This window comes from Pelodiscus sinensis, chromosome 26, assembly GCF_052426305.1.
Source record: "Pelodiscus sinensis isolate ZL-2025 chromosome 26, ASM5242630v1, whole genome shotgun sequence".
Taxonomy (NCBI): Eukaryota; Metazoa; Chordata; order Testudines; family Trionychidae; genus Pelodiscus; species Pelodiscus sinensis.
In genome coordinates this window covers 7,908,145-7,929,852 of record NC_143077.1, presented here as the reverse complement: position 1 = coordinate 7,929,852, position 21,708 = coordinate 7,908,145, and the positions used below count along the sequence as shown (strand labels likewise).

The 21,708-nt window shown below is 54.9% G+C and overlaps 2 protein-coding genes across 3 annotated transcripts; both read left to right on the top strand.

The window, feature by feature from the left end:
* The first annotated feature begins 3,564 nt into the window (after positions 1–3,564).
* On the top strand, positions 3,565–9,231 carry LOC102444302 (interferon alpha-inducible protein 27-like protein 2A). The gene is made up of 4 exons (XM_025186075.3): positions 3,565–3,707; positions 5,775–5,816; positions 7,827–7,988; positions 8,896–9,231. Exons 1-4 carry the CDS (start codon positions 3,701–3,703, stop codon positions 8,967–8,969), a joined length of 285 nt encoding a protein of 94 aa, XP_025041860.1. The 5' UTR covers positions 3,565–3,700; the 3' UTR covers positions 8,970–9,231.
* A 3,319-nt stretch (positions 9,232–12,550) lies between these two features.
* LOC102444539 (interferon alpha-inducible protein 27-like protein 1) lies at positions 12,551–20,945 on the top strand. 2 transcript variants are annotated; one of them, XM_006125963.5, is made up of 5 exons: positions 12,551–12,707; positions 15,259–15,324; positions 16,052–16,090; positions 17,137–17,298; positions 20,692–20,945. In XM_006125963.5, the coding sequence occupies exons 2-5, from the start codon at positions 15,318–15,320 to the stop codon at positions 20,766–20,768; spliced, it is 285 nt and encodes a 94-aa protein (XP_006126025.1). In that variant the 5' UTR covers positions 12,551–12,707; positions 15,259–15,317; the 3' UTR covers positions 20,769–20,945. The 2 variants fall into 2 exon arrangements, with proteins under 2 accessions (XP_006126025.1, XP_025041861.1); XM_025186076.3 differs by lacking the exon at positions 12,551–12,707 and adding an exon at positions 13,430–13,514.
* The last annotated feature ends 763 nt before the right edge of the window (positions 20,946–21,708 follow it).

The following is a 21,708-nucleotide window of genomic DNA, read 5'->3' as shown; positions in this document are numbered from 1 at the left end:
ACTCCAGCTATGTAATTAATGTAGCTGGAGTTGTTATCTTCATTCAATGTTCCCTATAAGCATAGACCTGCCTAATCTTTACCCTGCAATGGTGGGAGGTGGCGTTTGCTAAAAACAAATAAAAAATCCCAGGAATATGCAGTTCCATAATTTTACTTTGTTCTCCCCACCAGATGTAGCATTTTTTACTTTGCCTGGGTTTCTAAGAAGGCTTGGGAGAGTTCAATTTTGATTGGTAAAAGTGGATTTCTTCTTACACACAACCACAAAAATATTATCGTCAACAACTATAGTTCACAGCAGGCCAGGTACGACAAAAGCTGTTGAGAAGTCAGGGTTTGATTTAAATTTACTCTGTATATTTTGATACGTGATGTTAACAATTTTCCTGAGCAGTTATAAGGGTTTAACTTTTCAAATAGCAATGTCGTCTGCCATTAAATAATTATTCTCTCTCTCTCTCGCACACACGCGTGCACAAACACACACACACCCATAGCTCTGTTTTCTGACTGTCCCCATAATTTCTTGCCCCTGTGAAAATTTAAATCTATAAAAACTTAAAACCCGCAATCTGGCACAACTGTGACCAGGAGCAGACTGGCAATCAAAATAAGCCTGGGAATGGCCCTCCCATGATGTCACCCTGCGTGCCTCTCAAGCCCCGCCCCTTTTCCCTGCGTCACATCTGGCACGCAGCACAAGTGGCGGGTCAGGCTCCGTGTGCCACATACAGCAAGGACGCAGAGCCGCTCGGAGTGCGAGGCAACAGCAGCCCGTCACGGGTGGATACCACGGCCCACTGGGAAATTCCCGGTATCCCACCGGGCCAATCCGCCCCTGATTGTGACCATTTAAATAAATACATTTCAAACAATATGAGCTGCTAAATGATTTAATTCTGCCAACCCTGTCTCCAAGAGAGGCTCTCCTGGAGCAGTCAATATTTACAACAGATGTGGAAAGAGGGCTCCCAACAAAGTAACCTCCCTGTTAGAAAGCTCCCCTTAAATCTGGTTGTGACATAGTGGGGGTACCTGGCTGGTTTCTATGCTGCTGGCTCTGGGGTAACCCCACTGGCTGCCGTGGGTACCAGGACCCAGCAAAACAGGATGAGTCACTATGCAAACCAGTATGGCCAGACACCCCCCATGGAGAGGAACAAAGGAAGGTGGAATGCTGCCCTGGCTGGGGGGCAGGGCTGGAATGGAGTTAGTGAGTTGCTGTCTGAGAGCATGGAGGAGACAGCCTAGGGAAAGGGGCTGGAGTTTAGGGGCCCAGTCTCCCCCATCTCAAGGGGGCCTGAGGCATCCTAGCCCAGCTCTGTGACCAGATTACATCTGTGCTGTGCTGTATCCTGGAGAGGCAATAAACTTCCTCTATTCCACCGGCTGGTGCAGTCTGTTGGTGCCATTTCGGGGTGCAGGAGACGGGGGAACCCCAATGCGCCGTCACACTGGTTTCCTTTGCTTGCTTAGCCGCACTCCTAATTAAGAAACCGGATACAGGAGAACCTCAGAGTTACAAACACCAGAGTTATGAAACGCAGTCAACCACACACCTGGTTTGGAACCAGAAGTAGGCAATCAGGCAGCAGTAAGGAGATGGGGGCAAATACAATACACTACTGTGTCAAACAGAAGCTACTTTAAAAAAAGGGGGGAGGACAGCATTTTTCTTCTGCACAGTAAAGTTTCAAAGCTGTATTGTCGCTGTTCCATTGTAAACTGTTGAAAGAACAACCATACTATTTTGTTCAGTTACAAACATTTCAGTGTTATCCCCCACCTCCGTTCCCGAGGTGTTCCTAACCTTCAGGTTCAACTGTATCATTAACGTCAAGGCACTTAGTTGCCACAACCTAACTGCCCTGCAAGTTTTCTGTACTATCCTCCTTCATCCCAGCTCTCCTGCGATTGTGCAGTAGCAATGAGAGTGCTGAAGGAAACAGCTTTCAGATCCCTCTGCCACAAACCCGCCCCGAACTTGTTTTTAAACAGTGTTTTTTGACCTTGCCCAGCCCAGATAAAAGCATCTGCTTTCAGTTTCATTTCTCTCAGCTTGAGCTGGGAAATGGAAACCTAAGATTCAACTTTTCCTGCCTGTCCTCAGTGATTATGCAAATTGCTTTCATGCCCTTGAACGGGGGCAGCAGTGCGTGTGTTAGTTTGGGGTTTTTTGATGGAAGGAAAGTTGTCCTTGATTTTGGGCCACATTTCAAGTGAGCAGCTTTGAAGAGTCCCCCAGACTGTTTTGCAGAGAGTTTTGAAAAATGTGTAGTGGATGCTTTTGAGTCTGTCTTGGGTATTCCTCTGGAATGGGTGAAGACAAAAAACAGTTTAAAAAAAAACCTCTGGAAGGATTCAGGGCAGAGGGATCTGTTAACTGTTTCCTTTGGGGCTATCGCTAAGGTACTGTGGACAGAGAGCTGGTATGGAGGCAGATGGCACAGAAAATTGCAGGACACTTAGGGTAAATAGCAATGAAGTGCCTGACCAACCAGTTGGGATTGTGAGGTTCTCACAACATGGTTTTATGCCCTTCTAGTTCTGCTGTTCTGGCAACTGGCTGTTATGATGCAATTACTTGGATTTATTTATATTTCTCCTTTGAGGTGCTCCTCTCAACTACTTGCTCCCGATTTCTGATGATCCAGATGCTGTCTCTTAAAATGCTACCAGCTAGAGTTGGCCCAAAAATATTCCCTGTCTGGAAAATTCTGCTGAAAACAAACATTCTGTGGTGGATGAATTTTCCATGGAAAAATGTCAACTGCTTTTCAACAAGCTGAGAATTTTCAGCCAAAAAGCTTTAGATGAAAATTTGATTTTCAGAGGAGGGGGAACAGACACTTTTTGTGAAAAAATTCAGGTTGTCAGACCCCCAGTTTTTTGTCCAAAGCCCTGTTTGGATGGGAAGTTTTGAAGCTGGCCCTCCTGTTCACCTCTAGAACACGGGTGGAAAATGCAGAATGGAGTTTTCAGGCTTGGGCACCTAATGCCAGCGATCTAAACAAGCATCTGGCTTTTCAGAGGGGTTGGATTTTGCACACTTTGACGGAAAGAGTGGCAAAATCCAGAGCTCTGCCCTTCAAAACCTCTCACTTGCAGCTTTTTCTTGTGCTGCAGGGTGGGCGTGGGCAGGGCTTAAACGGGCTCTCTCGCTTGTGCACCACTAAACAGTATCTCCAGGGGAAATGTTTAGCAAGGGACACCTCCCTTAGCAGGGGCCAGTGAGCCTCAAGGTCTTGCGGGGGTAGGGACAGCCCTGGCAGAGGGCCGAGAAGAGCAGCGAGTGAGGCTGGATGGCTGTGTCCCCCACGCGCAATCAGAGGTGCTGGACGTGGGCAGTGGTGCCGAGTGCCAAGCAGCGGGGTTGGTTACCAGGGCAAGGAGGTTGGGCAAGACGTCTTGCAGAGCAGCTGGGTGTGTGGGTTACCCCTGGACACTGGTTTAGGCTGCATGTGGGTAAAGGGCGGAGGTCTAGCGGTGGCACTGGGGCATGTACCAATGCCAGCAATGATGACACGCATGCTAGGAAGAAACTGGCCTCTGCAGCCAGGGGTGGAGTCTCACATCTGTGGCACCAGCCCCCAAGGACTATATTCGGGTGGTTGGTCTGAACTGGACTAACTGCATTTCCGACTCTGCTCAGTGACACTGCCACCAAAGCAACGGATCAGAACCCTCGCACTGCAACCATGTTCGGTAAGAGCTTCCTATTTACCTGAGCCTGGAGCAAGAACTGCTCCCCCACCTAGTCACCGCCAGCTCCCCCAGGAAACCCAGAACCCAGCTCCCAGATCAGCCCCCAGGCTCTCATAGAACCGTAGCGCTGGAAGAGACCTCAGAAGGTCGTCAAGTCCAGTCTCCTGCTCTAGGCAGGACCAATCCCAACTAGATCAACCCGGCCAGGGCTTTGTCAGCGGAGCAGGCGTGAGAATGGGGCTTCCCTCGGCAGCAAAGAGAACTAGTCCCACTGGCCCGGCTCTGAAGGATGGCGGGGGTGGGGGCAGGATGGGGCGCCCACTTCAGAGCCACCTTGATTTTTTTGTGGAAAGGTTCCTTTTGCAGCAGACGGGAGCCTCCCCAAATCCCTTCCCGCCCTCTCTTGCTGCTCTGATCAAAGGTGCCAACCACAGAGGTGCTCCCACCCCGGCGCACCCCCGGGGGGGAAATTAGAGAGCGGGTAACGGAACAGTCGTGTAACCGCATGACACCTTAGCGGTTACACCACGACACGATAGTGCCCGGGATGGGACTGACAGTCAGTGCACTCCTGGCCCCACTCCCCAGGAGCCCCCTGCAGCCCTGTAGCAGCGCAGGATGGCAGCAGCCCCTGTCCATGGGGGGGTCCGAGTGGTACGGGGGGAGCCAGCTTAAAAGAGGCAGTAGTGCAGGGGTGGGGGAGAGGCAGAGGGGCAGCCTCTGTCCCGGGGAGCTTGGGCCAGCTTCAGACAGAGGCTGCTTCGTGGCAGCCTTCTCGTCCCTCCGACGCTGCTGCCTCTTTCAAGCTGGCTCCTCCCTGTACCACTCGGACCCCCGTGGACAAGGGCTGCTGCCATCACTGCGTGCCCCTCCTCGTGCCTCTGTAGGAGACAGCATGGGGGGCACCAGGGGATCTGTGGAAGCCAATATGCTGGCTTGAAAGCTGGCTCCTTGCGTGTATTGGCTCCAGCCTGCCCCCGTCACCCTCCACGCTGCTGCCTCTCTATGGTTACATCTACACTGTAGCCTTCTTCTGGAAAAGCTTATGCAAATGAAGTGCAGAGTGGAATATCACCGCGCTTCATTGGCCTTATTAATTAGGGGCCATTTTTGCACAAGAGGCTTTTGCACAAAAAGGAGCTGTGTAGGCGGCTCCTTTTTGCACAAAACCCCCTCTCTTGTGCAAGAGCCGTTCTTCCTGAAAAAATGAGCTGCTAATTACTTGTGCAAATGAAGTGCGGTGATATTCCACTCCACGCTTCACTTGCATACGCTTTTCCAGAAGAAGGCTACAGTGTAGACGTGGCCCTATCAGAGGCAGCAGCGCTGGGGTGGAGGCAGATGGATCTAGTGCTCATGGGGAGCCAGATTTACGCCAGCTCCTCCCAGGCACCAGCTCCCACTGCCCCGTCCCTTGCTGCTTCTGATACAGAGGCAGCAAGGTGCCTGGGGGTGGGGAGTGCGCGTAGTCGATAAGATTAACCGATAAGCCCATGCTTATTGGTTAATTGTGTAGCCATCTACACTATGGAATCAGTAACCAAGCTCCTCTTCCCTGTCCCTCCCAGCCCCTCCCGCCTACTGCAAACACCTGTTTCACTGCATTCCAAATGCTCTAGGAGGGAGGGGAGGAGCGGAGATGGGGTTTGCTCTGGATAGGAAGCAGGGAAGAGGCATGGTGGGGGAAGGGGTAAAGTAGAGGCAGGGCCTGGGATCCAGCCCCCACCCCCTCCCAGCTAGAAAGGGGTTCTGACCATTGGTTACTTTGTGCCAAGACTCCTCACAGCTTCCCTAGCCTCTGCAACAGCCCACAGGCTGGTGAGATGCTGCGGGACAGGGAAAGGGACCCCAAGGGGCAGCTCCCCCTGTTGAGTCAGCATCTCGCTCATCCTCCAGCACCCTGCCCGTGAAAGAGGCACCCAGCAGTTCTCAGTGCAGAGGGCTGAATGAAAAGCAAAAATCCCAGGACTCGTGAGCAGCACCGACCTGCCCAGCGGGGCACAGTTCCGTGGCTCTCGCATCTGAACGCCTCTGCTAGGTCACTAACGTCCAATTCTCATTCCCTAGGGAGCGGCCTTCTCACGCTGGCAGGCATGGGCATCGGGACAGGTAAGGGGCTACCCCCGGGGCGGTGACTGATTGACACTTGACCTCTGCACTTATCAAAATCACGCTTAGCCAGGGACTCTCCCGGCTCAGTAGCTGCCCCTGCCAAGACCCTAGCTGGTGCGAATGAACCTCAGGCTCAGGCATGTGGGGATCAAGGACTTGGTCCCTATCAGCTTGATTTCTTCCCTAGCCCACGAGGCAGCAGGGCTAGGCCACAGTTCATTTTGTGAAACCCTGCCAGGCCACAGTTCATTTTGCTTGTGCGAAAAACGAGAGGCTGGATCCATATGGGCCTTCCTTGTACAGTCCATGCATTTGGTGAGCGCTGTCGCCCCTGCCGCTGTCCTGGGGGTGCCCTTCCAAGGTGCCACTGGCCCCCAGATGCAGCAGAGTCCTGTAGCATCAATGGAGCTAGGAAGGCAAGATGTTGCTCCTGACGTCCCCCAATGTGCCGTGCCAGGCTTGCTTTGCGAACTGGCGGTTTCCTTGAGGGAGTGGGTCTCAAATGGTCCTGTCACCCTTCCTGGCTACTGGAAGCACGATACAGGGACCATCCAGGAAAGGAGCTGGGCAGGGGTTAGGGTTAGGGTCCATGGCTGGCTGGCTCTGTAAGGATAAGGCCTTTTTCTGTAGCCGTAGTGGAAGTCCAGCAGCCATACTGGAAGGCCAGTAGCCATGTTGGAAAGGTGGGAAGTAGCCATACTGGAAGGCCGGTAGCCATGTTGGAAAGGTGGGAAGTAGCCATACTGGAAGGCCGGTAGCCATGTTGGAAAGGTGGGAAGTAGCCATACTGGAAGGCCGGTAGCCATGTTGGAAGGCCTAAAGCCTTCATCTGCAGCCAGACTGAAGGAGCAGCAGCCATTAGCCGAAAAGCTGGGAGTTGCATATTCTCCTTGCATCTAAATTGCAATCAAATAGTGCCATCCCAGGCTATAAGAAGATACAGTCCTAATCAGGGGCAGATGACCATTTTGCGGGGCCCAGGGCAGCATAATTTCGTGGGGCCTCCCTTTGCCACGGCGCATGCGCGGGGCTTTTTGAAGCGTGGGGCTCGGGGCAGCCGCCCCGCTCGCCCTGCCCTATATCCGCCCCTGGTCCTAATGATGTCAGTATCACCACATAAAGAAACAGATCTCAAGGCTGGCAAGAAGCAACTTACCAATGGTTGGGGTGGTGAAATCCTCCGTCCTTTATTCTATCTTTATGGTTCCCACTTTCCCCTATTGTTTGTCTGTATCAGGGGCTGGGAACCTTTTTTGAGTTGGGGGCCACTGACCCACAGAAAAATCAGTCGGGGGCCGCATACAGGTGAGAAGAAAAAAAAAGACCCTTCACAGACATGGCCCAACTAAGAAGGAGACAGACCCTCCCCACATACCCCTCACACACCAGAGCCTAGGGGGGGCCCAGGCTGTAGATTTTGTGTGTTCCAGCCCCACAGGGAGGCTGGAGTGCCAGCTTGGGCTCCCCAATGCTGGGGGGTGGAGGAGTGGGGAAGGCTTGACCTCAGAAGCCAGATCCAGGCCCCAGGCCTGAGGCTCCCCAGCCCTGGTCTATGTGCTCTCTGTCTGGTTTTTAATTGTTTCTGTCTGCTGTAGAATTATTTTGCTAGGTGTAAAGCAATGCAGGTGGCGGGGTGTGATTGGTTAGGTAAGTGTGCTACAGTCTGTTAGGACTGGTTCGTCAAATCTGAGTAAAGTAATTGGTGCAGGAGTCAAGGTTCGTTCGCTAAATCGGGACCCAAAAGGAAGCTTTTTGGGTACCGACTCCAGGACACAGCTCCTAGATCAGAGCTGCCAGACACCAACTCGGTGCCAATGACACCGAGCAGACCCCGGAGTCCTGATCCTGGCTGGGCCCTGTGACGGACTGGTCACCGTCAGGTCATGTGAAGTGTGAGTGCCTGTGTGAGTCTGTATGTGCATTTCTTATCACCTTACCAGCCGTGCTGCCGAAGCAGTTGTGGTAGGCGCCTGGACTGTGTGTAACACGGCTGTGTGGTGCATGCAGGAGTTGCCGTCGTCGGCGCCCCCGTTGCACTCTGGGCAGTAGGCTTTACTGGGGCAGGCATCGCAGCTGGGTCGATTGCGGCCAAGATGATGTCAGCGGCTGCCATAGCCAATGGCGGAGGGGTGGCCGCGGGAAGCCTTGTGGCCGTGCTGCAATCCGTGGGTAAGTACCAGGACTCTGCTCCCTTAGAACCAACCCTGCCTGGTGTTTTGATGGGGTTCTGATTTCTCTTGCACTTGGGGAGGAGTCAGTCTCTCCCCTGCCTGGCCCGACCTGCTGCTCACAGCCCCTGCTAGGGAGCTGCGACGTCCTTAGATGCAGCCTGCTCTAGCGTCTCTGTTCACTAGCCCTTTGGCGAGGGGCTTATGCTGGACCATGGCTCGTTTGCCTCGTCGCAGAGGAAGAGACGTTCACCCGCCACGGTCTGTTCTCCCTGGGGATGTGCCCCTTGGGGGGAGAGTTAGAGCCCAGCGTGTTTGGATCGTACCTCCTTCCTCCCCCGTTCCAGGCTGCACCATCAAGGCAGGGCAGCCAAGTACAGAACTGGACTCTGGCCTCTGGTGTAAGGGAACCTCTTACAGCCGACCAGAAAGCAAGAGAGTCGCGACTTCTCCAGGGCAGGGGCACAGGAAGGAAATCACTGGCCTGATAGCAGGAATGTCAAATCCTGTTTTACCAGCTAACCAGTTAGGCAGTGTAATCAGTTAACTGATTACACAGGATCCCAGAAGGTGGGGGGGAGGGGCGGGGAGCCGCTCAAGCCCGCTGGAGCAGCTCCCAACCTGCAGGGCTGCCAGCTCCTGGCCCCTCATAGGGAGCTGCCAGCCCTGCAGGGAGCTGCTGGCTCTGCCAGCCCCACACAGAGCTCCCGCTCTCAGCCTGCACTGGGCTGCTGCCTCCCAGCCCTGCCTGGGGCTGCTGGAGGGGCTGGAGCAGCCCTCTGCCCAGGACAGGCTGTTCCCAGGCCCTGGTTAACCATTACCCAGTAAGCATCACCCAGTGACCCGTTCACATCCCTACCGCCTAGCGTGTTGCAATACTGAGCATCCCATTCTTTGTTTCCCCTCAGGTGTCACAGGTCTCCCTGCTGCTGCCCAAGCTGTGTTGGTAGGTGCTGGGGCAGTAGTCGGAGCCTTAATTTGAAGCGACAGCTGCCCCTGTGCACTCTGGAAGTCACACCAACTTCTGCGGCTGCCCCTTCCGGCTAATCCTGCAAGTAGCAAGCTAGAGAAACAGCTTCATAGTGGAACGTGCCAAACCAGTGTGGCCTATAGAAATGGCTCTTGCCCATCTGTCGCTTGCTCTGCCTTCTCAACCACCGGTGTCGAGTGCTGTGGGGTTTAATGGCCGAATTCCTGCTCTTGGCTGAAATGTGACAAATCAATAAACTCCTGCAAATGCAAAAGTGCTAAGTTATTACAGCTGGAAACTGTTGATTGTGTGCTGGTAAAGACTGTGTACCGTGTGTGCGTACACCTTCACCACCACCCCCCAGCCAGGAGCGTAGAGGGGCTGTTCATGGCAAAAAAAGAGCAGGATAATTAGAGTTGTCAAATGGTTTAACAAAAAATACTGACACACTCCCCTTAAAAAAAAAACACACTGGGCAAAAATTCTGTTGAGGAAAAGAGGGGGAAGCCAAAGTTGTTAAGCAAAAAAAAAAAAAAAAAGAGGGCACTGCGCCTTTAAATGGTCCCACAGACTCCCCCACCCCCGCCAGGCTTCCATCCGAGGGAAACAGGAAATACTGGACATTTCACATGTCCCGTATTTTCTGGTTTTTTTAGTGGACGGAGGACCTGAATAATGGACAGTCCAGGCAAAAACCAGACACCTGGCAACCCTATCTCTAAGCCTCTGTCAGCAGCAGGAGTGGCCTGAGGCCGGCTGCGGCAGCTGGCGCCCTAGGCAGAAGGTGAGATCGGCGCCCCCACCTGCATGGCCATCAATGGCTGTGACATAATCAAGGGGTGCCCCAGCACCCTGTGACGTTATCATCGGGCTCCCAGGCCAGTGGCGCCCTCGGCAACTGCCTAGTTTGCCTAGGTTCACGGGCCACCCCTGGTCAGCAGTAGAGCCAATCCAGCTTCCTCCTCTGAGCCTAGTTTTAAAATAAGCCTGGGGCGTAATCCTGTGGCCACTCAATGTGGCTAGTGAGTCCTAGCTCAGGGGTGGGTGACCACGTAGCGCGATGCCACCTCTACTGACTGTCTTCATTGCTTCTTGGTGACTCAGCTCGTAGGCTTGCAATACAGCGATAGGTAGAGCCTTGCAAATCTGCAGCAATCCGCTTTATATCCACGGGTCTCCGCCCCTGCAGGAGTGGGTGCAGATAGCTCCATTTTGCAGATGCGGATAGAAATTTTGCATCGTGCAAGGCTGGAGTGATAGGGGAAGCTCTAAGGCCCAGGGGGAGGGGTGGTTGCCACGGGCTGTCCAATCCCCTCATTACTGTGACAAGCTGAAACCGTTCGCTGTCTAGCCCAGGCATTAGTTACATGGGCATTAAACTGAAACAGAAACAGAGTTTGGACCATGTCACTAAAAATCCCCCTGCCCCAATTACCTTTTCCCCTCTTGTGGTGCCATTTCATCGTTCTACTTGTACGCTGAATCTTCTAGCCTGGGGTGGGCAGATACGGCCCGTAAGCTGGATCCAGCCCGCCAAGCCACCGGATCTGACCTGCGGCCAGCAGGATCCTCAGTCAGGCTCCCTGCTTGCCCCACCCCAACAGGCTGCTCAGAGCTGCTGTCTGCAGGGGCCATGTGCTTCTGAGAGCTCAGGGAGCAGGGGAGGGGGAAGGACTGAAGAGAGGAGAGGTTTCCTGCACTGTCCCTGCCCCCAGCACAGTCTTACAGCTCTCGTAGGCTGGAAACACGCACCCATACCCCTTCCCAGATCTCATACCCCCCCCACCGCACCCCAAAACTCCCTTGTGTAGTCAACCTCCATCCCAGTTCTTGCACCTCCTCCATTACTATCATGGAAGAGTGTGGCCCCCCGAGCAATTACCAATTTCTTGGTGTGATCCCCGCCCATCAAAAATAATTGCCCACCCCTGTTCTCAGCTAATGTAACAAGCAAAACAACAACAACCTACCAAGCTGAATTTTAAACCATGAGCAGCATAGAAGAGGGTGGAACCCAGAGGGTCAGGTTGTTTTCCAAGTAGGAATAAGAGATCCTCCGGAAAAGGCTTTATTTTCTGGAGAATCACGTCTAGACTGGCGCTTTTCTCCGGCTTATCTCCAAGCTGGAAAAAAGCGGCAGCCATGTTAATGCAAATACCGCGGGGGATATTTAAATCCCCTGTGGATTTGCCTATTCCAAAGCGCTACATTAGCATCCCTTTTCCGGAAGGGATGCCAGTGTAGACACAGCCTAGGAGATTTACCTGATGTTGCTCGAGTCCTTAACTCAATTAACATTTGATTTTCTTCATTTAAATCATTGCTCTGGGGTGAGGCTGGGGAGGAGGGTTCAGGATGCAGGCTGCCCTGGGGAGAAAAGACAACCCCGTCTCTCCCTCACCGCAGCAGCTTGGGGCCAGGTGAGACGCACCTCTGCATGGCTGCTGCAGCTCCAGCAGGCACAGCTGGGGGAGGGGGTGTATATCCCCCAGCTGGAGCAGGTCCAGGTTCATCTGCCCCCTGCACTCCCCAGCCAGAGTGAGGAATGAAACACACTGGGCACTTTCCCCTCGCTCCCTGACAAAGGGGAGTTTTTGTACAAATCAGGAGGGGAGGGGAGGGAATTTCAGCCCCCCCCTTCCTAAAGAACATCTGGTGGGGTGGAAGCATCAGGGCTTGGACTTGAGGGGGGCAGTGCACCCGGAGCCAACCCCTTTCACCTGTCTGGTGATTCTTTTTTCTGTATGGTTTTATTCATCTCTGTACCAATGGGGGGAGGGGGAGGAGCGTCAGCCCTCACTGCCCTCCCTAAAGATGCGGGGGAGGAGGGAGGCTGGGGCAGTTCTGGACAGGGGGAAAGAGGGTGCCCCCAGCCAGCCCCATTCACCTGCCTGATTCTGTCTCTTTTCTGGATGGCTATATGAGACGCAATCCCATCCCGGCTCCAAACCCTTAACTTGCTTTAAAGTTATGGTAAGAGGAAGCTGCCAACCCAAGGTGGTGATCCTAAACTCCTACCATTTAGGAGGCAGACTGGCTCAAACATCTGGAGAGATCATGGCTCTTGGGCATGGAGGGGGCAGGTGGGTCTCTGCAGGGCTAGGATGGGGACAGGGTGGGATTTACTGTCTGGGCATCAGGAATTTCCCTACACCCCCCCATGGGAGTGTATACCCCCCCTGAATTTCCCTACACCCCCCCATGGGAGTGTATACCCCCCCTGAATTTCCCTACCCCCCCCATGGGAGTGTATATCCCCCCTGAATTTCCCTACCCCCCCCATGGGAGTGTATACCCCCCCTGAATTTCCCTACACCCCCCCAGTTTTGTGAACTATGTATGGTGCATTACACCCCACTTCACCCTCAGGGTCCCACCCCTCATCGGCCCTGACACCTCCCCTTGTAAATTCGAATCCCCCCCCCCCATTTCAATTCCTGGGGAAGCTACTGCTGGGCATAGAGGGACTGTACCATCTAGGACTGGATCAGGAGCGGAGGCACTTCATTCCAGTGGCTGTATCGCTGGGTGCCCCGAGACTGAGCATGCAAACCCTTCGTGTCCCTGCGCGCAGCGGCAGGGCGGAGAAAGGGGAGCGGGGCGTGGGCTCTTCCCATCCCTGCTCTGGGCGGGGGAGGCTTGGTCCTCGCTGCTCACCCACCTGCGCAGTCGCAGCTGCCTGGTACCCAGGGACCCTGATATAGCTCCACTGCGCAGCAGGCGAGTCATTCTGCTCCCTCTGTGCCGGAGGTAAGTCGCTGCGCTCTGGGTAAGGACCGCTCCGTCATTCGGCCCGCAGCTGGGAATTGCGTGCGCGGGGATGGGTCAAGGGCGAGTGAGGGGCTGCCAAGAATCACATAAAGCCCGGGGGGGGGTTCCCCTAATTTTTGCTCATTTGTTCAGTGTTAGGAGGGATGGATGAGTCAGGGGGTCTTGGCAGAAATCAGCCAACTATGTTACGTGTCCTTTATAAGCAGCCCCGGAGAGATGAACAGCCAGGGGAGGGGATGATGCCTTTAAATGAAATCCCCTGTGAAATGCTCAAAGAGGCTACATCTACACTGCCCATTGTTGCGCAAGAAGATATGCAAATCGCCACGCCTCATTTGCATCCCTAATGAGCCACCATTTTTGCGGACATGGGCTTTTGCGCAAGAAGGAGCAGTGCCGGTTTGGCTGGCACTGAGTAAGCAAATGAGGTGCGGATTAGCATATTGCTGCATATCATTTACATAAGTTATGCACGCCATTTTTGTGGGAGGGGGAAATAGTTTGGATGGGTTTTTTTTGTGCAAAACTCCTGTTTTCCGCAAGATCCTTATGCCTCCCCCTCATTTGCATAACGTATGCCTCCTCTGCAGGGGAGGCATAAGGCTCTTGCAGAAAACGGGGGTTTTGTGAAAAAAAAAACCCGTCCACATGACTTTTTTTCTCCAAAAACGGCGTGCATAAATTACGCGAATGATATGCAACGATATACTATTACTTAGGGGGACTTGGGAATGAACATTTGTTTCTGGGCGAATGAAGCTGGAGAATAGAAAGCTACAAAATCAGGTTAGTTTCCAACTCATCACTGCTGGGTTGTTTGTGTGCAGAGTTGCAAGGGGAGCCTTCTGTTGGGGCCAATCAGCGGAGAGGAGCCCTGGGCACATGTGCTCGTTACATCTTGTGGAGCAATGGCAGCGAAGGATGTAAATCCGGACCAGGGGAAGGACATTTCTGGTTCCCTTGCTGTCGGCCCCCCACGGCCCTCCCCCCTCCAACTGGGTTTCCTGGCTCCCCCCACAGCCCGGCTGAGCCACCCTCCCCCTGGCAACCCAGCTGGGTTATGAGTCACCCTCCCCACTCCCTGCATAGCACTGAACTCCCGAACCCTCCGCCTCCACAGTGCCAGTTTCTAGAGATGCAAACTTTGGCTCTTACTAGACCAACGCCTTTTGTGGTGAGAGACGAGCTTCCGAGCTACACCGAGCTCTTGGTCAGGTCGGGGAGAGGTGCCCCGAGCATCACAGCTCAGTGCAAGGTGGAGCAGATAGTCTTCAACTCCATATTCTACATTAAGGGACCAGTCCAGGCCATGGGGTTTGTTTTACACCCCTGCCACTGTAGCAGAAAGGGGGTGAGGGAGCTAGGGATTCTTGTCCTAACCCAGAAATCGAGTGTCTTTAGTCAGCCCAGGGTTTTTAGTGGTTAGCAAAGTTATGAACTTAAGCTACCGGGGGGAGTGAGGGGGGGGTCTGTTGACGGCGATGTGCCAGCTTTTGGGGCCAGGACTTGGAGATGCCAGCAGAGTGAGCCATTGGTGAGAAACAGTCATCATGTCCCCCCGGGGGATTGCACGGTTTGTCTGTTACCGTTTTTCCTGGGGGAGTCCAGCTGAGAGCGAGTGTCTGGCTTCCCCCACCCAGGGCCTGGTAGGGCATCTCCCCTTGCTGGCGTATTATCTAGTTCTTAGCAGCCTCATCCCAGTGTACTCTGCAGCTGCCCTAGAAGGAGAGGAATTCGCACATTCTCCACGGGCAAAGGAAGGAGAAGGGGGTCACCGGTGCTGAGTTGGTGCCAGTCCAGGCAGGGGAAAGGAAAAGCAGAGAGGGGCTAGGAAGAGGTTATTACCCTAGAACAAGGGTGGCCACTGACCCACAGAAAAATCCGTCGGGGCTGCACATAAGTGAGAAGCAAAAAAAAAACCCCTAAAACCAACCAAACCCTCACTGATGTGGCCCCAACTGAGAAGGAGAAAGACACTCGCACACCAGGGGGCCTAGGCTAGTAGATTTTGTGTGCTCCAGCCCCATCAGGGACCAGTGGGAGGAACTGGAGGGCCAGCACCGGCTCCCCAATGCTGGGAGGGGAGTCCTGAGCCTCAGGGGCTGGAGCCAGGGGGCGCAGCTGGCCCCGGGCCTTAGGTTCCCCATCCCCACCCTAGAATCTTTGGATGCTTATGCTGCTCCCACATGTGCACTGGGCATGACTCCTTGCAGCTAGTTCACTTGTCGGTGAGAAGGTCCCACACACTCCCTGCTGGGGCCAGCTATGCAGGAAGAGGATGGGGGCAGGTGGGTTACCCCCGTTATTAGCTCAGGCTCTGCAAAGGAAGGGGCCTGATAGATGCTTTCATGTATTGTATGTCCCCAGGGCTGTATGTCCCCAGGGCTGTCCCGGGCCTTTGCTCGGCGGGAGCTGCCCTATGCGGATTACGGATGCAGACATAACCACAGGCTCCTGGCACTGGCCCCACGGCACAGGGCACGGAGGCATCTCCGAACGGGTCTAAGTGCATTTCTGGTTTTTTGCTCAGGGCTGACGGAGCGGAGCCGCAATCGCTGAGATCAGGGCACGTGGGTCAGAGTCTCAAGCATGGTTGGTAAGGTCCTATTCTTTCCCTAAAAGAGCTTTGGCCCGGAGCGGCATCTGGCACCGGCGCCGCCAAGTCATCCGTGCATTGGGCAGGCAGCCAGTCACTCAGCAAGCCCACAACGGGAATGCTTGCCGTGTCCTCTCCCACCTCTGGCTCCGGCCCTTTAAGGGACAAGATCCTGGACGGAGAGGGACCGTGGGTCTGATCCAGCTTGGCAATGCCCCTGTACCTGAGCAAGTGCAGGACACTTGCTCTGCTAATGCAGTCCAGTCCGTGGTCTATCCCTGCGGCGCGGCATGGGGGCAGCACACTGGCCAAAGGCGGAGTGGGTCACGCTTTAGCTCAGAAAAACTGGAGTGGAGCCAGATTCTGGCGCGGTACCGCAGAGTCAACCAGCCTCCTGCTTCATGGAACCTCCTTCCAAATATCCCTTCTGGAGCCTCTGAAACTTCCTTTCCCTGCTGCTCCGACGAGACGCCATCCTCCCAGCCTCGCCGGAGGCCGCACAGGGCTTTTCTGGTGACAGAATGGGGCACCCAGTACATGGCTCATGACTAAGGGGTGTTTGCCCCTCGCCGTGCTCCAAGTGAGTGGCCAAGTGGAGTCCAGCGGGGTTAGGGGCAGAGAACTTTCCAACAGAATTCAGGGCGCGCCCACAGGCCTCTCCCTCTTTCTGTCCTTCTCTGTGTGAAAGCGGCCGATGGCTCACTACTCTCCCCCTCTCCTTTCCTAGGGTATATCCCCATTGCTATTGGAGCAGTCGCTGGATTAGGTAAGTGCCCAGCTCAGGGCGGTGGCTCGACTGCCAAACGCTTGAGCTTGTAACAGATTTATTTCGCATTGGGTGCGCACGGTTCATCCGCTCCCCCAAAGCACAGGGCCCTCGCCTCTCATCAGAGCCAGGCGCCGTGGCCCCAATGACCTGGGCCGAGCAGATGGCCACAGCGCTTGGCTGGCTGATAGAATCCTAGGACACTAGAACTGGAAGAGACCTCGAGAGTCATCCAGTCCAGTCCCCTGCCCTCACGGCAGGACCAGGCACCGTCTAGATCAGGGCTACTCAACTGTGGAAGCTTGGGGGGGGCCACAATGATATTCACAGCACATGCAAATAGCTTCTTTCACACTGACGGGCATGAATACAAAGATTAAGGCAAGACTAACACAACACGCAGGCCCCATTTAAGTCAATTCTGCTGATATCAATAAAATGCAACATTTACCCAATTTCCACCCATATAACAGCCCTTTTAATGAGCAACGACAGTCCAGGAATGTGACTACTAAACTGCATCTCAACAGAAGACCATTCTATTGACTCCTTTTTTGTTTTGGCTCCCACCCACGGGCTGCAAACAAACAGGCCAGGTCGCATGTTGAGTAGCCCTGATCTAGACCATCCCTGCTAGATGTCTATCCAACCTGCTCTTCAATATCTCCAGTGATGGAGACTTCACAACCTCCCTAGGCAATTTATTCCAGTGTTTCACCACCCTGACAGGCAGGAAGTTTCTCCTAATGTCCAGCCTTAACCTCCCTTGCTGCAGTTTAAGCTCATTGATGTCTTCCCTGAGGCAAGCAAAGGTACCGGCGCCCCCAGGAGATCAGGGAGAGGGGCTGGCGACAAGCCCTTTGGACTTTTGCTTGCAGACCTTTTGCTTGAAAATGTGCAAGCCCATCCTGAATGTTGCCCCTGCAAAAATGGAGCTATTGGGAGTGGCTCGGTGCAGGAGCAACTCATACAGGGAGGGAGTCGGTCTCGGGGTGGCTCTGGGCTCCCGTTGGGTTATTAACATTGCGGCACGTTTTGTCCTGCAGGAGTCGCCACCGTTGCTGTCCCCGCGGTACTCGGGGTAGCCGGCTTTTCTAGCGCCGGCATCGCCGCCGGGTCAGTTGGGGCCAAGATGATGTCAGCAGCTGCCGTCGCCAACGGAGGCGGGGTCGCCGCTGGAAGCACCGTGGCGGTGCTGCAATCCATTGGTGAGTCCACGGGAGCAGCTGCCCTTCGCTCATGGGCCTCTGTGTGCGATGTTCTGGCGTGCCAACACTGACAGACAATCCAAGCATTTCCGCCTTAGCTCTCGCTTCTCTTGCTCCTCCACGGTCTTGGCCGATGAGGCCCGTATGTGCCGTGTTACCTAGTTCAGGGGCGTAGCGAGGGGACTGGGGGGGGGAGGGGGCAGTTGCCCCCAGGAGCCACGCTAGGGAGGGCGCCAAACCAATTTATTCCCCCTCTGTTCCCTCATCATCCCTCAGCTTGCCTGCTCCTCCTCCGCCCACCGCTGCTGGCTGCAGCCTCCTCCGGGCCCCCAGCCCCACCCTCCTCTATCTCTGCTGGCGGGTTAGTGGGTGCGGGGGCCGGCCCCAAACTGGAGGAGGTGGGGGAAGATGTGGTACAAGCTCCTTCCCGCCTCCTCCCAGGGTCGGGTTCAGCCATGTGCCAGGTTCAGGGCCCTGCCACGTGGCGGCGGGGAGGCACAAATTTTGCTTTTGGTTCCCAGATGCATATCGCCCTCGCTATGCCTCTGACCTAGTTCTCCCATCATCGGGGCCTCGCTGCTGGTGACCCTGGGCTCTCTGCCTCATTCGGCACTTGCCTAAGGTTCCCTTCATGATCCTGTTACTTTCACCCCTGTGTTACTTCAGTTTCTTACCGGTAAGATCCTGTCACAACCTATCCGCTTTAGGGAGGTCCAAACACTGGGGGAAGGCTGGCCACACCACAGAAGCTGTAAGAAATTGAAGAGTGGGGTGGAGTGCAGGGGACTCAGGGCAGAGGGTTCATGTGTGGGGGTTGCAGGAGTCAAGATTGGGGTATATGAGGGGCTCAGCGCAGGGGGTATGAGGAGAGGGCTCAGGGAAGGGGGTTGGAGCATGGGGGGTACAGGAGTATGGGCTGGGGACAGGGATGAAGGAGTCAAGGTTGGGTGTATGAGGAGGGGCTTGGGGCACAGGGTTGGGATGTGGGGGTGCAGGAGTCCAGGTTGGGCTGCATGAGGGGCTGAGAGCAGAGGGGCATGAGGAGGGGTTCAGGGCAGGGGGCTGGCGGGTGAGGTGGTTGGGGTGGGGGGGCTGCAGCCACACTTTTCCCATTGCTGAGGTGTTCCCCCCCCCCCCCGTTTGCTGACTAGGGAGTGAGGGAAAGCCACAGGCTGTGCACTTTGCTCCTCTGCCCTCCCCTGGCAGCCGGGAGCCAGAGCAGGCGGTGCGCTTTGCCTCGCTCTCTACCCAACAAAAAGGAAAAAAAATTCCACAACTGGGGTAAGAGCAGCTGCAGCCCCCCACCCTGAAATTGCAGCGGAGGGGTGGGGGGGCTCCGGGCCAGGGCAGTCCTAGTCACCCCAGCCCGCCCCTCTAACCTGCCAGACTGCCTGCTTCTAGCACAGCAGCCTGCAGGCAGCCCAGGAAGCCAGGCTGGGAGCGCCCCTCGCTTCCTTCCTCCCCCTGCAGCTCAGTGCCCCAGCCGGCAGTTTCTTACCAAAGTTCTGCATTGGCTCCTTTCACCTCTGCTGTTATGATGAAACTGTCTGAAGCAAGCAATGGGATTGGACAAGCGGTGGCATTATTTCCTATGGCCATGGGGAATGCTTCTTCAGACTCGCAGATCTAGCCAGCCAGGAGATGTTGAGTAAGGGACACTAGCTGCATCCCAGCATGGAACCAGGTGCACGTGCAATTGCACGAGGCCATCACTGCAGTACAGGGGAACACAAACACGCAGATACTAGAATGTTTTTTGGTTTTCATAGAATCACAGAACACTAGACCTGGAAGGGATCCCGAGAGGTCATCGAGTCCAGTCCCCTGCCCTAGCGGCAGAACCAAGCACCATCTAGAGCAGTGGTCCCCAACCTTTCGAGGTTGTCGGGCGCCAGGGGGCGTGGCCATTCGCCCGCCGGGCGCCAGGGGGCGGGGACACTTGCGCCCCCCGCCGCGCGCCGCGCGCCCGGGGCCGGCGCTCCCCCCGCCACGCGCCGCGCGCCCGGGGCCGGCGCTCCCCCCCCCAAGCGCCGCGCGCCCGGGGCCAGGCCAGCCCCGAGCACCTGGCGGGCACATGGAAATGCCCCCGCGGGCGCCATGGCGCCCGCGGGCACTGTGTTGGGGACCACGGATCTAGAGCATAGGTTCCCAAACTGGGGGGAGTACCCCCCTAAGGGGGCATGAAGAAATTCTGGGGGGGCACGAGGTGACCCAGCATCAATCCCCTCCCCAAGAAAAAGCCTGGTCCCTCTGGTAAAAAAATTCAGGGGAGGATGGAGTCTCTTGCACAGACTTCAAAATGGCCATCATAAAAGGGCAATGCCTGTACTGCTCTTAAAAGAGCAACTTTTTTTTTTTTTGGCTCAAGTTTTGCTGCTATTTTTGGGGGAGGGGCGAGGGTTTCTCAAAAATGAAAAAGGGGGTGTGATGCCTATAAGTTTGGGAGCCACTGATCTAGAGCAAGGTTGGCAATTATTTTTTATGGGGGGGGCATGCCAACATTTTGGTAAGTGGTCAAGGGCAGCACCTGTCTATGGAGGGGCGTGGGGTCTGGGATGCAGTTTGGGTGCAGAAGGGAGATCAAGGTAGGGGACTAAGTGCAGAATTCAGAGCAGCTCCCTGCCCACCACAGTCCCAGGTGGCTCAAAATGGCTGGCTGCTCCCTGTGACTCTGTTATGGGCTCTGGGGGGAGGGGGAGGCTTCACGCTGCCCCCCAGCCCCCATCAAAATCTCTCCGCTCCTATTGGCTGGAAACTGGCCAATGGGAGTGGAGAGATTTTGCTGGGGTGCAGGGGCAGCATGCACAGTCTCCCCCTGCTACTTTGGTACCCAGAGCCGTGAGCCACAGGAAGCAGCCAGTCGCTTAGAACAGTGTGGAGCTGCTCCGTGCCTGAGAGGCCTGGCAGGGCCGTATCTTGTCCACCCCTGACCTAGAGGACAGTTTTCTCAGCGCCCAGGAGAAGCGAGTGCGAGGAGGGGAAAAAGATTAGAAAGAAGCGACGGTTGCTCACATAAGCCACCCATGGCCCTTACAGGCTATGGCCCAAGGAAGCCTTCTATGATGAAATCCACTCTAGCTTTGGACTGGGCTCACTCCCTGTTCTGCATTAGAGTGAAATGAACAAAGACAGAGGAATACAGAGATTCCCAAGTGTTCTGTGGGAGGTGAACCAAGCACATGGCCGTTTTACTAGTCCTGGGAAAAGGCCGGCCGATTTCAGAACGAAATCCATTACATCTAGGCCAAGAACGACGAAGGGTCGTTTGTCGGGTTGTGCCCTGGGTTAGCTCGTGTTAGCATGAACGTTGCTGGAAAGGGTTGCAACAAAGAAAAGGCTTAACAGGCCTGCTCGGACAGCTAATGAACTGGGGTAACATTTCCTCTGTTTCAGGTGCTGCGGGACTTTCTCTTGCTACAAAAGGTGTGCTGACAGCTGCCGGGGGAGTAATGGGGTTCTTCAGTCGCTAACGCAAGTGAAAGTGGCAACTGTTCTTCCTCCTGCCGAAACAGCCCCTGCATCCTGCCTCATACTTGTTCTGACAGCTCCCCAAATCACCCTTCTGACCCATTTCGATGGTGGCTGAATGATTCCTGCTGGCTAAAATGTGAAAAAGCAAAACCCACAAAATAAAATCTTTAGATTGATGTCTGGCTGGTGTGGCAGAATGGAAGTGAATCACTTTCTGTGCACATGTGTCTCTCGCACACACATTCTAAGTGTGACCTCACCCCAGATCCGTTCATGCACAGCTCCTCCCAGAAGAGGGCGCTGCATGGCATTTATAGTTCCCATTCGTGTCCAGTCAATACGGCTGGCTGTGCTTGATTCAGTGGCAGGTTGCCAGAGAACATGGGGCTACGTTTCTTTCCCGTCTAGGAGGAAACAGAAACGTCTCTGTTTTCTTATGTGCAGCCCACCTTTGTACAAAACACCGAGAGGGGAAAGTTCCAACAAGAAATATTGCCTGCCAAAAAGGTCCCTGTGTGGTCCCCTCCTTCCAGGCCCATGAGCTAGTGTCTCAAAAAAACATTTTGTATCCTGATCGCCGGGGAGGCTGGAACAATTTGCACAGTACGGGGGCTGAGAGCCATCGAATGAAACTGTCAACCCTGAGCATGATGGAAACCTTTTTAAGGCAGGGCGTGTGGCAGCCCCCCCCTTGCTCTAGTATTTAGACTGAGCACCGTGGGAACAAAGTTTAATCTGCTCAGCACTTCTAGTCATCCACATCATGCTGCAGCTGAAATCAGAAACCTCTGCCTGACTTACCCCTCCCCTGCCTCGCTGAAATGCTGCTCCCACCACTCAGGGTGTAACACGATCAGATCAAACGGTCTGCGAGTTTCACACGACAGTAACACAGCACCCGGTAGGTGGCACACTGATTTGAGTGAGTGAGTCTTGGCT

What these genes read in the sequence shown, in the direction of transcription:
- LOC102444302 (XM_025186075.3), top strand. An exon ending in AGGCATGGGCATCGGGACAG is followed by an intron (nt 5,817 to 7,826) that starts GTAAGGGGCTAC and finishes TGGTGCATGCAG; the next exon opens with GAGTTGCCGTCGTCGGCGCC. An exon ending in GGCCGTGCTGCAATCCGTGG is followed by an intron (nt 7,989 to 8,895) that starts GTAAGTACCAGG and finishes GTTTCCCCTCAG; the next exon opens with GTGTCACAGGTCTCCCTGCT.
- LOC102444539 (XM_006125963.5), top strand. An exon ending in TGGAGCAGTCGCTGGATTAG is followed by an intron (nt 16,091 to 17,136) that starts GTAAGTGCCCAG and finishes TTTGTCCTGCAG; the next exon opens with GAGTCGCCACCGTTGCTGTC. An exon ending in GGCGGTGCTGCAATCCATTG is followed by an intron (nt 17,299 to 20,691) that starts GTGAGTCCACGG and finishes CCTCTGTTTCAG; the next exon opens with GTGCTGCGGGACTTTCTCTT.